At 37.4% G+C, this 18,198-nt stretch overlaps 2 protein-coding genes and 1 long non-coding RNA gene across 3 annotated transcripts in view; 1 reads left to right on the top strand and 2 right to left on the bottom strand.

The window, feature by feature from the left end:
• LOC115221216 overlaps positions 1-2,763 on the bottom strand; it is an 11,623-nt gene extending 8,860 nt beyond the window's left edge. The window contains exons 1-2 of the mRNA XM_029791374.2: positions 2,618-2,763; positions 1,448-1,531 (exon numbers count right to left, since the gene is read on the bottom strand). Coding sequence (XP_029647234.1) covers positions 1,448-1,531; positions 2,618-2,747 — 214 coding nt within the window. The 5' untranslated portion in view covers positions 2,748-2,763. The remainder of the gene's footprint in view (positions 1-1,447; positions 1,532-2,617) is intronic.
• LOC118766937 overlaps positions 1-8,461 on the top strand; it is a 10,669-nt gene extending 2,208 nt beyond the window's left edge. The window contains exons 2-3 of the long non-coding RNA XR_005002844.1: positions 1,676-1,680; positions 8,335-8,461. This is a non-coding gene — a long non-coding RNA (uncharacterized LOC118766937). The remainder of the gene's footprint in view (positions 1-1,675; positions 1,681-8,334) is intronic.
• Positions 8,462-11,816: 3,355 nt separating this feature from the next.
• On the bottom strand, positions 11,817-12,956 carry LOC115221218 (galactosylceramide sulfotransferase-like). Its single transcript, XM_029791375.2, has one exon. It carries the CDS (start codon positions 12,936-12,938, stop codon positions 11,817-11,819), a length of 1,122 nt encoding a protein of 373 aa, XP_029647235.2. The 5' UTR covers positions 12,939-12,956.
• Between the last annotated feature and the right edge of the window lie 5,242 nt (positions 12,957-18,198).

Here is an 18,198-nt window from a genome sequence, read left to right on the forward strand (position 1 = left end):
TCAAAAGATTCATCATATTATACAATGCCGCTATAATAGTAAAACGGGTATGATTTGCCTTCGCTCCCCACATTACATGTTTAGAGTGAGACTGGTTCGTTATCTGTTGAGAGATAAATGTTTCATCAAACTATAGAATCAACCAATTGTGACTTCAAAACTGGAAGTGGAAGGGATTAAGAAATCAACAAGTACGACTGCAGCAACAATTACTAGTCAATATTGTTTACTAAAAAGTTAAGTTGGATTTAGCACTAGCTTTAATGACAGGTTTCAAACTTCGCGTAAACAGGCAAACTTTAAATGCCATTGGCTGTCAACTAGAGCTTAATTTAGATGTTATAGTTAATTATTAGCAAAGTCGTCTCACCAAAAATTATGTCTTTGGATTACCTTCTGTCATATTTCTGGCAATAATTTCCATTAATTCATTTCCGACTTTAAATTACAGTTTTTTTTTTACTCTAGACGTCAAGAGAATTATTATTTTTTTAAATACACAGATTAGTGTATAAGAGATATCAGCCAGCATCTTTTGCGTGTATTAGCTTTAATACATCGTGACTATATTTCTCGATTGTTGAGCAAACGACATTTTGCCAGATATTGTGCATTTAATAAACCTCATAGGATAATTACTGCTTTTTATTCCGCCGTATTAACAGAACTAACTTCGTGATCAAGTCAGAGTGACAAATGAAAATGACAACAGAACTCAGGTGATCTTCAATGAGAGGTAAGCTATTGATCGGCAAATATAATCTGATTCAAGTGCGTGTGTATGTGCGTGTGTGTGTGCGTGTGCGTATGTCTGTGTTTGTGTTTGTATTTGTATGTATATGTGTGTATAGACTTTACAAGCACACACACACTTATATGCAAACATGTATGCATATGTGTACGTACATACATGCATACGTACATACACATATACACACGTACGCACATTCACACGCACACATATATATCATAAAAGTCAGGAGGTATGAGAGGTAAATATATTTAACCACTTATTCTCAGAATAACAAGTGGTTAAATTCATTTCCCAAACCTCCTCACTTTTTTTTTATTTATATACACCTCATGAAATAATATAATCAGTCGGATCTCCTGAATTCCATTTGCATGGGACTCTGCATTATACTCCTCCATATTGAATTACTATGTGGTCTGCTAGCTGAGTCTGCTAGAAGAGTTTTCTGTGAAAACTATTCGATTCTCTCAAACCGTATATTAGACTAACCATACACATATGCACACATGCACATACACGCGCACACGCAAGCACACACACTCACACACACACACACACACACACACACACATACACACTCACACGCACACACTCACACACGCACACACAGAGAAATATATTCAATTTAACTGCATGAGATAAAATGTTAACTGTTAGTGCCGCTTTCCGAATAAATACAATGACGACGCTTACCTTCTCTTTCAATCATGTTTTTGATTGAAAAGGCTTGAGCACAAGCAACGAGCAAGATTGCGAGGAAAAATTTCATCCTGGATGCTGAAATATAGCAAAATATAAAAATTATTAAAAGACGAGAAAAAAAACACGTGTATCATTGTTTAGGGCGGGATCTAGCAGATTATATATGAACCCGAAGTTTTGACTCTGTGTATTATTTTATCGAGCTCATACGTATGAAAGATATAGTTGGCCTCAGCCTGTCACTTGGTATTAATCACGGATCAGAGTGTTAATCGTGTTGTAAAAGCGATAATCCCTGCAATTCAGTGTCTTTACGGAGACATCATTTACTGAATGCCCTATGACAATGACAAAGTGGCGACTTGTGCAGACCTAATCAATTGGAAGGGGACAGTCAAATACAACTTCCGCCTGCCACATACACACACACACAGATCTGCAAGGTGGCTCATTAGCCATCTGATGGGTCATTGACAGAAAGTCAGAAATGTTATTTATAACAAAGAAGCACAAGACAGAAAGATGATAATCATTTGTAAAGATGGAGCAATAAACACACACGCACACACACACACACACACCACACACACACACACATATATATATATATATATATACACATACATATATATATATATACATATACATATATATATACATATATACATATAAATATATATATATATATATATATTATATATATATATATTATATATATATATATATATAATATATATATATATATATAAATGTATATACATATACACATAGTATATATATATATGGTGGGGAGGCATTCACACATGCATGTATATAGCGAGACACTCACACAGAGAATATATACAGATTAATATACATATAGGTTTATAAATATATATATATGAATTTAAATGTCTATACATGCCAAGATAGAGAAATAAAATACGCATATGTGTATATACATATATGCATACATACACATATATACAGATAGATACAGAGAGAGAAAGAAAGAGAGAGAGAGAGAGAGAGAGAGAGAGGTAGAGAAAAAGGGGCTGAGATTTGGGGAAACAAACAGAGGGTGAGACAAAGAAAGAGGAAGAGAAGTAGACTAGCAGACAAACAGTCGGTCGAGACTGAAATTGCCGTTGCTGTATGTCATATTACAAGCCATTAACTTACCTCTTGAGGTAATCTTGATGACAACCGTGCCCTGTCTACCGAAGCGGTTGTATTTATAGTAGTTCGAGCCTAATGCAGAGCAGATAAAACTCTTGAAGCTGCTGGTGGTTTTCCCATACCGCAAGGTCATCTACCATTTCGTGATAAAACACGTCCTTATTATGTTATCTCTGTGTACGTGTGTGTGCTTACAGCTATATCTTTGAGACTGCGTGGTTTATGGATATGTAATTTTGTTCGCGTGTTTTTTGCGTGTTTGTGTGTGTATCTGTGCGTGAGCTTGTGTATGTGAGTGTATTTCTGTTGTGTAGGTATTTCTGTATGTCTGCCTATGTGTCTGCTTGTCTGTCAGCAAGAATATTTACGTATGTAAGCATATACTTGTGCGCGCGGGCGTGTGTTTGCGCGAGCGATATTTGTGTGTACATACAGGGGTGGGACAAAATAATGGAAACACATAACATCATAGCATCAAAATATTTTCAGACATCATCAGAAAAAGGTAACTAAAATTCATTAAAATGACAAATCTATCGAACTTTCAAAGAAGTCAAATTGTTGGTGTTCGTATGGCAGGCGCAAGCGTAACGAAAACAGCCGAAATGTTTGGTGTATCAAGAAATACTGTCTCGAAAGTAATGACAGCCTTTGAGAAAGAGTTAAAAACCATCTCGTCGAAACAAAACTCTGGAAGAAAACCAAAACTTTCAGATTGGGACCGTCGAACTCTTACGCAAATTGTTAGAAAGGATCACAAAAGTACAGGTCCCAAAATTACAGCAGAGCTTAATGATCGCCTCAAGAACCCAGTTTCCACAAAAGCTGTTTGCCGGGAGCTGACAAAACCGGATTTCACGGGAGGGATGCAATCAGAAAACCACTACTTTCAAAAACAAACGTTGCAAAACATTTAGAGTGAAGTAAAAACCTACGGAATTGGTCCCTAGAGCAGTGGAAGAATGTTATTTTCTCAGACGAGTAATCCTTTACCTTATTTCCGACCACCGGCCGAGTATTTGTGTGGTGACAGCCAAAAGAAGCATTTGATCCAGACTGCCTTTTTCCAACTGTTAAACATGTAGGAGAATTTGTAATGATCTGGTGGGGGGGGGGGCTATATCTTGGAAATCTGCCAGCCCAATGGTTTCCCTTCATGGCAGAATTAATAGTCAAGACTACTTAAGCATTTTATCTGATCAAATTCATCCTATGGTTGCGGAACAAATATTCTGCTCAAATACCTCAGATTTGCTTGTCAGTTGTTTGACCTTAACCATTTGATCATGTCTCTTAGTGGTTGACGATATGTACATCTCTGATCACGACCACAAGTAGTGGGGGAACATCATAGCCACGTATTGAAAGGTTCTTTGGGGTTTGGATAATTCACCTCTGGAAACATGGGCGTTTCGTTCAAATCCTTAAACAACACTTATTCAGCGAACTTTTGAGCTTTTGAGTGGGATGGGCTACTAATAAAAAGATGCCCTGATGCAGTACCAGGCAGTGGCTCTCATGGCTTCTGATCTTAACTGATTGGAAGTGTTATCATGTACATTGTTTTGTCTTGGTATAAAAGATGGGCTACAGCAAATATTCTGCTCAATACCACAGATTTGCTTGTCAGTTGTTTCACCTTAACCAGTTGAGCATGTCCCTTAGTGGCTGACGATATGTGCATCTCTGATCACGAGCAGAAGTAGTGGGGGAGCATCATAGCCATGTGTTGAGAGGGATTCTTTGGGCTTTGAATAGTTCACCTCTGGAAACATGGGTGGTTCTTTCAACATCCTTAAACAACCCTTATTCAGGGGCCGTTTGAGCGGGATGGGCTACTTAACCTGAAGAAAATTCTAACTGGGCCCCACCTGCAAGGTCATGTGCTGTTTATCTTGATATGAGATCACCATGTCGCGCACATATGGTTGTGATGCATGTGCCTGGTGTACCTTTATCAGACGGGTAGTCATGATGGGTATATTGGGCTTCGTATATTTTACCCCAGTGTCACTTTGATGGCATGAACTGCTCTCTCACTCAATAATAATAATAATAATAATAATAATAATGGTTTCAAATTTTTCCACAAGAGCAGCAATTTTGTGAGAGGGGAGGAGCCCATTACATCAACCCCAGTCTTAAACTGTTACTTATTTTATCGACCCCGAAAGGGTGAAAGGCAAAGTCGATCTCGGCGGAATTTGAACTCAGGGCAGGATGACAGGCGAAATGCCGCTGAGCATTTCGTCCAGCGTGCTGACGATTCTGCTAGCTCGCCACCTTAATAATAATGATAATGATATAACTGGAATTAACAATGAAGATTGCCACAATTAACCTCGGCACCTAACTGAAAAACTTTGATGACTGGATGTTAGAGGCAAAGAAAATGAATTCCAAATACAACAAATACCAGAATTAGACGTACTAGAATCAAACACAGAAAAAGCTAAGTATATGAAAATTCGTGCTGAAACTACTGCCTTAGATATTCTTACTGATTATTGGCAAGAAAAGCCTCTCAATTACAAATACCCAAATAAATCTAATAATGCCGATGTTGACAAACCCCTTACCCATCAATGGTTAGTGCCGTCTAGCTTAAAATCAGAGACAAAATAGTGTATCATAGCAGCCCAAGATCAATGACTACCTACAATGAGCTACCAGGCCAACATCTTAAAGATCAGCAGTAGCTCAACACGTGTATGTAAACAACAAAATGAAACCATCGATCATCTTGTCTCCATGTGTAATCTTCTTGCACCTACAGAGTATCTCAAGAGGCATGACAGAGCAGCACAGTATATTCACCGTGTAATTTGCAAAGACTGCAATGTTTTTTATTAACTACTAAGGGTTCACAAAACATACATTGGAGGCGGTTGAAGACAATACAATATGGTGTTAGTTAAAATGAAGCGTGTAAACAGTGATAACGATAGCAAAATAAATTTTAACAACGAAAAATTCCCCAAAAGAAGTAGACTCCCTAGGGCTGCTCTTGGAAATCCCACAAAGCCACAAAGACCCTAACCACTAGAGTAAGTGCCCTCTCCTCATCATGTATAGGCGCATTCACCCAACTCTCAACAAAATTGCCGGGAGGCAGCACCTCTCTAACCTCACTTTCCATTTCAAGTGAAACTTGAAAATGTTGGTGAAGGCTTTGTCAAATAGCTTGGCACAGTGAGAGTGACGTGTTCAACTTCCAATAACCGGACCCCTACCTACGAAATCTATTTAAGCCAGCCTTGCATCCGTGTATCCGAGGATTTTTAAAAGTGAACAACTTATACTATCCTTAACCTCTGGTTCACAGAATACTCTATCTAAATAAGACTTAGATACGATTCATCCATTTCGACACTGGCACATTCGGGAAAATCAGTCGGTACCTGTTAAAGAGTTGAAAATGTCTGGGTAGGTTTGCGAGGTTTTGCACCCCACTCTTCTAACATTCAACCCCACAGAATCTAAGAGTGTGTCCTCGATCGAATTCTTGTGACCCATTAACTCTAAAGGTTAATACGTTCTCAGGAAAACTTCCAGACGTTTGAAGAAATCCGTCTGTCCTGCTCTTGTCTGAGCATAAACAACCAGCAGTGTGAAAGCGCCTCCGTCACTACTGTTCGCATCCAGGATCACCAACTTACCTTCTGGGTATAGGAAGATGTCCCTTATCCCGTGATCCAAACCTCTCCGAAACAACACCACAGTTCCACCTCCCGCTACCGGTTGACATGGAGATAAGTAAATTCCGTATCCTCTGAAAATGTGCTTGAAAGTTTGTCGGTCGGAGAGTCCGGTTTTACTGATAGCTACACGAGGTCAGTGAGTAGGTGGCCTTGTTTCCAAGGTGACCCCACAGGCCACATACGTTTATACTGTCTATTCTGTGCAAGGCCATGTTGGACAATGAAATACTTACCGTGCTTTTGTGAGGAGTGGGAGAAATGTGCTGTACAAATAGAACACATTTCTTCCATTAAAAGTGGAAGATCAGACGCTCGAGTTTTATCACACATGAACTTTGGCAAAGCATAACAGTCAAGCGATGGTAGATGGCGGAGGTGAGTTAGGCTTTCGCTCTCTCTGCCAACCTTTCAAAAATAACTTCCTTTCGGTCCATTTCTAGGTAAAATTGGACACATCTTTTCTCATCCCGAGGATCTGGGATAAAAGTGTCCTCGGGAAATTTCGGTTTGGCAGTCCAGCTCTCCATGGTGCAGTTTGACGGCAAGAATATGCCTCACCAGAAGTCTTACAGCAGGACATTTTGGCCACTAGTGTAGGGATTCTGTCACTGTCTCGTAGTCTTCTAAAGCGGAGCCAATCACATTGACGGTGACACTATGGCGGTGACGTCCGCATATGCCAACACAGATCTTAGGTATACAATTTTGTGCCGGATGACCCTTACGTTCTCTATTCTCCGATGTAGTGACTCAAGAATCAGTACATACAGAAGACACAAGAGGGGACAATCTTAAAAGTCTGAGCGCATGATACGAAAGTTGATTATTCACCATAACCACCAAGATGCGATCCAGCACCTGAAGACAGGACGAAAACTAATTGCCGTGAAGACGGCAGTTAGTGCATTGGTTGATAACTCAATCAAAGGCTTTTGATTGATCTAACTTGATTAAAGACCCGCCGATGACACCCTCCTTACCCACTCTTCGTACGATGTATCGCATGAGATGTAGATGGTCGTGGATAGATCTGTTCGGGTTAGCACATATCTGCGCATTATCGATCAGACCACCGACGACAAGCGCCAACTAGCGTCTTGGCCAAAATCTTTGAATATGCATTTAACAAGAGTTGTGAGCAAAAACCTTTCTTAGCAGTGCCACAATTTATCGGCTGACAGAAGTAGAAATTCTCTCGTTATTACCAGTTGCAGTAGAAATCTGCCGAACAAGTCGGCATTATAATTAAAGTTCGTAAAAGTAAGGCTAGTCAAACCAGACGGTTTGCTCTCGCATAACCGTCCATTGGTTCTTGTATTAAGTGACTGTTATCAGCCAAAACTGACCATATTCTTTCCCCAATAGAATAAGATGTGTGTATCTAAAGTCTGTGACACCTTAATGATTAAATAATTAAATAAAAAGAAAGTGGAAAGCAACTAACAAGAAATTAGCAAAACAAAGCAGAATGTAAGTAAGGCTGAAATAGAAAATTAATATTGAAAGCTAAACTCACTTAAGAGCAACAGTATATTATAAATAACTTTATTAAATTAAATTTTGAAGTTAAAAAATATGTTGTATAATATAAGCACTTTTGCCCATAGAGACACATCCAGAAATGTCGACATTCAATCAAATGGGTTTAGAATTTTAAAGAAAATAAAGATGAAATAGAGTTGTTTTTATGCAAATTTATTTCTTGCAATCATTAATTTTTATAAGCAAAAAAAAAAAATATTGATTTCATAACAAGTAACAACAAACACAATATAATCATCATTTTCAATTTGCAACATGGCTTCCAAGCGATAACAGATTGCAAGTCCCCAGAATTAGGTTCATGAATATGTATTCATTCACACACACACACACACACACATACACATATATACATATGTATATATATATATATATATATAGAGAGAGAGAGAGAGAGAGAAAGAGAGAGAGATTATTTTATTTTATTTATTAGGGAATAAAATTCCGGCATCATAGGGATGAATTATTCTCAATAAGGAAATATATGTTATTTAGAGATAGCAGTCACCATGCAAAATATACATCGCACCAAATAAAATAATTTTATTATAATACTTACTAATCATTTCTAAATTTCTCTTCTACACGTGTTTCTTGAGGTTCATTTTACGGTTTCCGTTAGCATGCAGTGTTTTACAGGAACATTTCTTAAAACGCAACCCCAACCGTCAGGCCTCTAAATAACTTTATTATAATTCAATACCAATTTCAAAATTTTAATATTTTAACAGTTACGAATGTAATTAACAGACAAATATGCATATGTGCAGATAAATTCGCCGAAACTTACTGTGCAAGCCATAATTTAATTGATTAAAAATAAAAAAATTTTCAAAACTAAATTCAAGCGTGACTTATGCCTATAAACATTCATATAAATTAATAATATGTAGGAATGAAAATTAAGATATATACTAGTGATGATATAATGATGAAAACAATGATAAATAAATATATCCGATTAAAAACTATAGTTAAAAGTGGATGTAAACAAATGCGGATGAATGACAAAATGCAAAAAGATATATAATGAAATCAATAGGAGAAAAAAATTTTACAAATGATAAAATCTAATAATTTACAAAGTAAAATTTAGAGCGTAATAACGTAAAAATAACGTAAAAAATATTGTAAAACAAATGTTGTAAAAATATCGTAAAAAATATGTATGTACAAACTACCGTTGACTACCATGGTCATACTACGTGCTAAGTTCAGCTTAACGTCGCAAGGCTCGGCGAAAATATCTACCCTACAACCTACTTGCTGCTTCTTTTAAACTATTGCTTAATTAGGAAATAAAAAGATGCATCATGGGAGCATTACTTTCTTTAATTTCGTATTATTCCCACCCTTTACTGAGTTTAAGAAATGTTCCTGTAAAAGACTGCGTGTTTAAGGAACGGTAAAAGAACCTCAAGAAACACGTGTAGAAAAGAAATTTAGAAATGATTAGTAAGTATTAAAATAAAATTATTTGGTGTGATGTATATTTTGCATGGGTACTGCTATCTCTAAATAACACACACACACACACACACACATATATATATATATATATATATTATAGGGAATATAATTCCAAACTTACAGGGAAACATTCAATATAACAGTTCTAAATCAAATTTCACAATATATAATATATGTATATAATTTAGAGAAAAACCTCTATTAAGCGATTTAGTAGTGAAAGACGTTATTCACACCATGTAGAAAAAATAAATATTCTATAGAAACCTTTTTCTAAAAATCAATAAAGTACTTAAACAATAGATAGTAAATAATAGTAAACAGACTACCCGTGTTTCGTGGCTATATTTTCTAATAGATAATAAAATCAATTCGATTTAAAATTAAATCGATCTAAAATTAATTCTATTTAAAAATATAGTCACTCATCAGGTCTGTTGTCATAGATTCCCTGGGAATGATAGCAAAAGGGGCTGATTGCTACCTAACTCAGATACCAGGAATCCCCAAAATGGCAGAAATTCAAAAGATTGTGCTCTTGGGAACTGCTCATATCCTACGCAAAATACTTTCCATGTAATCTCAAGTTTTAAAACAAACATAATTTTCGTATGGTTTTTTTAGACATTCACTAGTACAACACTAATTACAAAATCAAATATATGGCACCCTAGGCATAACACCAACACGAACTTCCAGCTTGTTGTCTCTTGAGGTCTCTGGGTGAGACTTGGAGCCAGCATGTGCAAATGTGAAGCAAAAGTCAAACATAGAGTAATAATAATAATAATAATAATAATAATAATATAATAATAATAATAATAATAATAATAATAATAATAATAATAATAATAATAATAATAATAATAATAATAATAATAATAAGCCCAAGATCAATGCCTACCTACAAGGAACTACCAGGCCAACATATTAAAGAACGGCAGTAGCTCAATATGTCATGTATGTAAACAACAAAATGAAACCATTGATCATGTTGTCTCCAAGTGCAGTCTTCTTGCGCCTACAGGCATGATAGAGCTGTACAATATATTCACTGGGTAATTTGCAAAAACCTGGATTTGCCCCATGATAAAAACTGGTGGAAACACAAACCAACTCCAGTGCTTGAAAATGATCACATCTCACTCCTCTGGAACTTCACCATTAAAACTGACAGAGAGATAGATGCAAATAGGCCAGACATCATATTGAAAGACAAAAATCATGCCTCCTCATTGATATGACTGTCCCAATCGATATCAACGTATCTGTCAAGACCTACCAAAAACTGAGCAAATATAAAGATCTTAAAAGAGAAATTAGCAAAATGTGGAACCTGAAGACTAAAACAATACCTGTTGTCATAGGTGCTCTGGGAATGATAGCAAAAGGGGTTGATTGCAACCTAGCTCAGATCCAGGAAACCCCAAAATAGCAGAAATTCAAAAGATAGTATTCATGGGAACTGCCCATATCCTACACGAAATACTTTCTATGTAATGTCAAGTTTTAAAACAAACATAATTTTCTTCTGGTTTCTTAAACATTCTCTACAACAACACTGTGTACAAAATATGGCACCCTAGACATAACAGCAGCATGAACTTCCAACTTGTTGTCTAAATTTCTATAATTCAATCTATTTACATTACTATTTTACTTGTTTCAGGGGACGTAAACACACCAGCATCGGTTGTCAAGCGATGTTTGGGGGACAAATTTATTTATTTATTTTACAAACATCTTAGTTTAATCTTATTCTAATTATGTAATATACACTATATAATCTCGTGCTAAATTATACACATTTGACTACAAATTATAACTACAACAATTAGTAAAATAAAACAGTGTTTATCATATATATATATATATATATATATATATACACAAATTAGCTAAACTTATATAAGTAATATAACTTATGTCTACATTTAATTTTTCATTCATATAGGAAATCAAGCGATCTTTTATTATTAGTTAATAATATCACCTTAAATGCATTAGTACATAAGAAATAAATATTACTATCTATTCGATAGTAATATTCCCAATTTAAATTGTACTTAATACGTGTAGATTTTAGTTCCCATATATATTTACTAAGGCCAGTAGAATTAATTAAATTTCTATTCGTAAAAAAATTTTCTTTCGTAGCTGTAAGTAATCTCGGATAGGATTGGTTGAATAATTGTTTGGCGCGTAATATCTCGGGCCATATCATAATAATTATATGCAGATTTGTATCTGTTTATAGTGACTCAATTTACTACTATTTACTATTTATTGTTTATGTACTTAATTGATATTTAGAATAAGGTTTTTATAGTCTTTCACTGTTCAATTGCTTAATAGACGCTTTTCTCTAAATTATATACATATATTATATCATATATATATGTGTGTGTGTGTGTGTGTGCGTGTGTGTGTATGTGTATGTATATCAAACATACTTGGAAGAGGATGCGTAACGTTTCATAAATATGTATTCATATAGGATACTGGAATTTTCTGATTAAATTAATAAAAGCTAATTCCTGAATAACAATATGTTCACATTCTATTTTAGATATTTCAAACGCCATATTCCAGTGAGAACTTGGAATTACAACCTTTCTCTCTTTTGATTTACCTTTGCAAAACGCTTCGATTATTTTTCGTATCTGTTTATAGTGATTCAATTCTTTGAAGAACGAAGGTCCTTCTAAAGCGACCAATTTCCAAAAGGTCCCTAAAAAGTGTTCATATATCATATAATCTGCCATGGTTATATTTTTGTGTCTTTCAAAGTCATCCATTGATGTTTCGATTTCCCTCTTGCGTTCATTTAATCTTATTGAAACGATATCCTTCATGGTCCAACAAAGATATCTACGAAGTAGAATAAGAGATTCATCAAAATACTCCAATATCATCACTAAGTCAAAATCTTTATCAAGAATTTCAATGTAGTTTTTAATTGCCTTGTAATTCGTAAAATTCTCCGGGGCGATTCCGAAATCGTACGCCATTCGATTATTGACAAAATTCCTAAACTTCGGAATTGAAATTTTGTTTCGTATCTGTAAGTAATCTCGGATAGGATTGGTTGAAGAGTTTTTTTCGCGCATTACAACTCGGGCCATACTGTAATAATTAAATGCCGATTTAAATTGTTCAAATGGTTGCCGGATGATAGCAAGGTAGAAAGTACCAGGAGGAAATAAACTATGGAATACGGATCTGTTGTAGACGGAATGGTTACACAGAATATTGTAACGTTTGCCCTTTGGTGGTGGAATGATTCTACCGACGTCCAGCTCAGATTGTCTGTTGATATAATTGCTGTGCTTCGGCAAAACAAATACGAGTTTATGATATAATCCATAACGAAGTAATATATTCATCACGGTCGTACTCCCAGCTTTGTGTACTTTTAAAAAAACAACATCAGATTGAGGTTTACACGTTTTAAAATAGCCCGGTCCTCGATGAAAGTTGGTGTGTGGTAGCTGTGTGGTAGTTATAAAAGAATAATGCTTTGGTAACTTTGAAGGCACTATTAGTTTAAAATCTAAATTCCCGGCGTAGATGCGAATAAATCCATATATGACAACCAAAGAAACTATCATGAGCAGCCCACACTTCTTAAATCTAGAAAGAATGAAAAGAAAAATATATATATAAAAACAAAGCAAATTCAAAACAAACAAAAAAATCATGTAAAGAAAATTTAAGTAAACAGAAGTCTAATTGAAGTTGTATTAATTTATTCGCATATTTACTTATGTAAAGCTTTGTATATTTATTAATATATATTTGTATATGCATGTGTGTGTATGTGTACGTGTGTGTGTGCGTGTGTGTATGTGTGTCTGTGTGCATGTATGCATGTCAATCACATACACATACTAGGCGACGCATTTGGAGCAGAGGTATTATTGATTAAACTGACTTAACTGGGACCTTATTTTATCGATCATTCAGAATAGACAAAATACAAATCAAGCCTAGTGGCAATATTTGAAAGCAAACTTAAACGGTTTGTAGCTAAATATTGCAAATTATTTAACACATTATCCATCTGTAGTTTAAAGACAGAGAAAGTGCTACACAAACCTTGTTAGTTACATTAACTATTAAGAAACTCTTGCCTTAGACATTCATTCTCTCTAAGTCGATAAAGTAAACGAAAAAGAAATACTTGTCAAGTAGTGCAGGCGTTAATACGTTCCTGTGGCTCGGTCCATCGAGGAAAGCTCCCAAGCCATCGCTCTACCTGTTTGAATAGCAGCAAAGTAACCAAACAACCCGCAATCTTTCGTCTTTGAAACTAGAAATGAAGGACTCAGACAAACATAAACAAAAAACGAGCCGACATAGCCATGGCAAAAGCATTTTTTATTATAGAACAGCTAGAACAGGATTGAATGGATCTGATGCTTGACAACAGATAACCTTATTGTGAAGCCAAAATATCAGTATTTATTAAGGAATAATGCACCTGTCACACTCCAGAATAACATATTATTTTAGAATACCTTACTGTGGTAAGTAAAAGATTTGAGCTAGATAGACCGACAAGAAGATAGTCTGACAGACAGACAGACAGATAGGTGGATATATATATATATATATATATAATATATATATATATATAGATAGATAGATAGAACGATAGATAGATAGATAGATAGATAGATAGATAGATAGATAGATAGATAGATAGATAGATAGATAGATAGATAGATAGATAGATAGATAGATAGATAGATAGATAGAGTGATTGATAGGAACTCTTGCATGTGTTTTAAATCGATAAATGAAAATATAGGCATTGAACAACTAAAGCCATTCGCTTTAGTACTTGCTTAATGCTTGTACTTTAACGTTGTTGTGGTTGTTGTAATGTATCCTGGTGCACACTGTCCTGTAACTCTAAAACGGAATTTCGCCGCATTTCTCTGACAGAGTAAACACCTTCACAGAAGCTTTGGTTTTCACTCTGCAGTTTTATATTCTTGAAGGAATTGCCAAAGAAAAATTATCCAAGTAACCTTTAAAATATGTACTCATTGGATGAAACGCAAGGGATTGCAATACATATCTGGCTAAGATCACGATAATGTGGAAAGCTAAAATTCAAGAAAGCAATTGATCTATCGTTAACATGAAATATAATACTGACAAGTTCCAAAGGGTAATGTTTGTTGAAGTCACACCACACGGGGAACTAGCCCGCAGATTTAAAAAATCCTGAACGATACAAAGTTGAACATAAAAGTCATGGAAAAAAATAGAGATATCCATCAGGTTAATAATGTGCAAAACATACCCCTTGTGTGTAGAGAAAAACTGCACAGTGTGAAAATATAGCCCTGGTATCAACTGCAAAACTAAAAATGCAGTTTACCGAATAAACGGTGAGAAGTTTCGCAGGGCGTATGAATGAACATTGGAGGGAGAACAGGGATCAAAGACAAGCTTCGATACTCTACCGGCATGCTAAAGATCAACATGGTGGTGTGCTGAGCCGGATTAGCATAGAATCCTGTCTAGACACCCGGACGACACATCACTACGAGAGATACGAGAATCAGTTTTCATAAACGAAACACGACCGGTTTTGAATAGTAAATATTCTCAATAGGCAAAGGCTTTACAAAGACCCATGGACGCACACACACACATGCAAAGTCAAACAAGGACACAGACATGCTTTCTCGCCCACACGGACACACACACATACGCATACGCACATACACGGACGCACACACACACACACACACACACACAAACAAATGTTCACATACACACTGACAGACGCGGACGCATACGTATGCTAATATCGTGCACAGATTGCTGTTTATTCAGCAAGAAAACCAGAGGTGTATATGTACATATATATATATAAAGTGTAGGTGGCATACGAATGGGTATATATTTATAAAAAAATTTGAAATCGCCACTATATAAGATAAATTTTCTGAGAGATCTTCGGTTCTTTTTGAAAAAACGAAACTATTTTTAAAAAGTTAAGTGTAATAAAAGAAAAGTTCATAATTATTTCTTACTAGTCTCAACAGAGTCCACGTGATGGCGTTTTGTGTGTGGGAACATAATGGCTGTCTTGGGCATTGACTAGAATCGTTGGCTGTAATAGTGAAATTGACCGGTAGGTGTAATAGCAGTAGTAGTAGAGACCGTTGGTCGTACGGTCACTACTACTACGACCAACAGTATTTGACGACCTCCATCTCTGTTGCTACCATTCGTCCTATCGGCAACATCATCTCCCTACGTACAGAGTAACGAGCAACTCTCGCACAAGTTCCAGTACAATACTACGTAAATTACTTCACCATGGTTAGCAACAAATACAACCTGTGAGAACTCCTGTACCAAGTGACCGGCAGCAGCATCGCAGCCACAACTTCACGTACGACATGTACCTCAACCGGCTCAGCATTAGAGCCACAACGTTTTGATACAGCATTTCAACTATCTTATACATTGACTATGAACTGGTATTTATCATCTTTGTGTCTGAACATTCTTCTAACTTCACGTTATAGACTCCTTCAATGCTCTGTACTTAACGCACACGCATACCCTCATGCCAATGCGTACACACACGTTGTTGTCATGACGGCCTGTCTATTATTATGCATACATATATATTCCTGTCTCTTGACTTTCATCTCTTATGTTCTTCTCCTATATTCCTGCCTCAACTTGGTTCGTCTTCATTAGTCGAAAGACACCTGATAGATAGATAGATAGATAGATAGATAGATAGATAGATAGATAGATAGATAGATAGATAGATAGATAGATAGATAGATAGATAGATAGATAGATAGATAGATAAACTTCTTTATTGGCCACACAGGGCCGAACACAGAAGAGACAAAATACAATGTCGAGCATTTCTTTTTAAAAATAGAAAATAAGGAGGGGAAAATAAATTTCCGATCAAAAGGGATCGTGTTAAAAAAAAAAGCGATCAATAGGGATCGTTTATCACAGAAAATATCATAAATGATATCATAAACAGATTAGGTTTATCCATGGAAAGAAAATCCTACGGAAAAGACCACGGTAACCTCAGGTAGGGAGAGAAGAAATACATGAGAGCAAAGTGCTCTCTCTCTCTTTTCGATTTACAGGATCATGCTCAAAGTGGTTTCGTCATTCGCGCGTACTATCTTTGCTACATTCACCCACCTTTTATTGAATATTTCACGAGACAAAACTTGCTTCTCTACTCTCACCGTCCTTTTCAAGTGGTACTTGAAAAAGTTGATAAGCGATTGGCCAGAGAGGAAAGTGTTTGTCTCTAAACCTTTCACTCGAGTCCACCACACATATTCTTTCGCCATGGCCACCTGTACGATGAAGACTGCCTTGCCTTCACGGTTAAGAGAAGGTGACGGGGCAATTTTCACGATAGACTCGGCCGAAAACCGAATTCGTCCCACACGTTACATCAGCCCTTCAGCATAAGCCCACAGATCCGAAATGGACACTGCACGAATGCGTGCAGAACGGTTTCGTCGCTCTGGCCGCATCTCGAGCAAATCGGTCCGGTGTGTCTTTAACCGTGCCTGTAGAGCTTATCCCGAACGGGCAATGCTTCTCGATGGCACTGCCGGGCCAGGGATCTCTGGTGATTGTCCATAGGTCACGGCCCGAAAGTTGACCTGAACAGGTGGGTCAGGTGTTCCTCGTCGACGCCCGGATTCTTCCAGTGAATGTTGTCACACCTCTTCTCCTCTAATCCTCTATAGAACGCCTTTATGGAATTGAAGTCGCACAAGTTTGGTCCCGGACTGCAGAGTTGCTTGAAAGCCAGGTGGCACTCGCAGTGCCATTAGCCTAGCCTCGGTCTCTGTTTGATCTACGACTGCAGTTTCGCCAAAGAGACGAACTGCGGGAAAGTGCGCCTCACAAACGGCGATCACATCTGTTCACCGTTGTCTATAAAGCGCCGGAGATGTCAATGCCTCAGCGCATGTCTGCGCATCATCAACCACAGCACGCCCAGCTCTCCATTTAGCGGGTGTTGACAGCCTAACCATTAGAACACTTCCCTTCCACAAAAAGCAGAAGAGCATGTGTTCCAGTTTGGTGGTGGTAGGATCAGAACAAGGCACGACGGTCAGACAGTAATCGATGACGGATGCGATGTATGCGTTCGCCACCTCTACCCGACCTTTTAGGGACAGCTTCTCGGCTTTATTACTGGGTGAAAGTGGCCACCCTACTCGTTCTTTTCCATCTGGCGGTCCGGACCGAACCAAACTCCGAGCAATTTAACCGGTTCGTCTTCCAGCGTCCCACGATGGAGACGCTGGTGGACGGCATGGGCTTGCTTCTCCAGGTGCCGAGCCGCAAGCCCACTGACTTTTCCCGGTTAATTTTTGCTCCCGTTACCGCCTCGTATTCTTTTAGTGTCTCGATATGCTTGTGGCTCGACACTATCACGGTGATGTCGTACGCGTATGCAGACACGCTCTTCCCGCATCCCAGCTCTCGCGAGATGCCCATCAGCGTCGCCAACTTCCCCATTAGTAGCTCAAGGGTTAATACGTCGTGCAGAAGTGACGAGGGGGGGGCATCCTTGACGAACCGAACGCATGATGTTAAATGGTCTGGACAGATGACCATTTACGCGAACTACCGAGTGGATGCCGCTGTATAGGGAGCGATGCAACCGCCGAAGACGGGACCGAAACCAGCCGCTCTAAGGACAGCCTCCACGTAGTGATGGTCTATCCTATCGAAAGCTTTTGATTGATCCAAATAGATCAGCGCCTCACCCATGCCAGGTTCCTTAACTACCTTGTCTATGGTGTAGCGCATCAGATGGAGGTTGTCATGGATACCTCT

The sequence above is a fragment of the Octopus sinensis genome, linkage group LG18 (assembly GCF_006345805.1).
Source record: "Octopus sinensis linkage group LG18, ASM634580v1, whole genome shotgun sequence".
Taxonomy (NCBI): domain Eukaryota; kingdom Metazoa; phylum Mollusca; class Cephalopoda; order Octopoda; family Octopodidae; genus Octopus; species Octopus sinensis.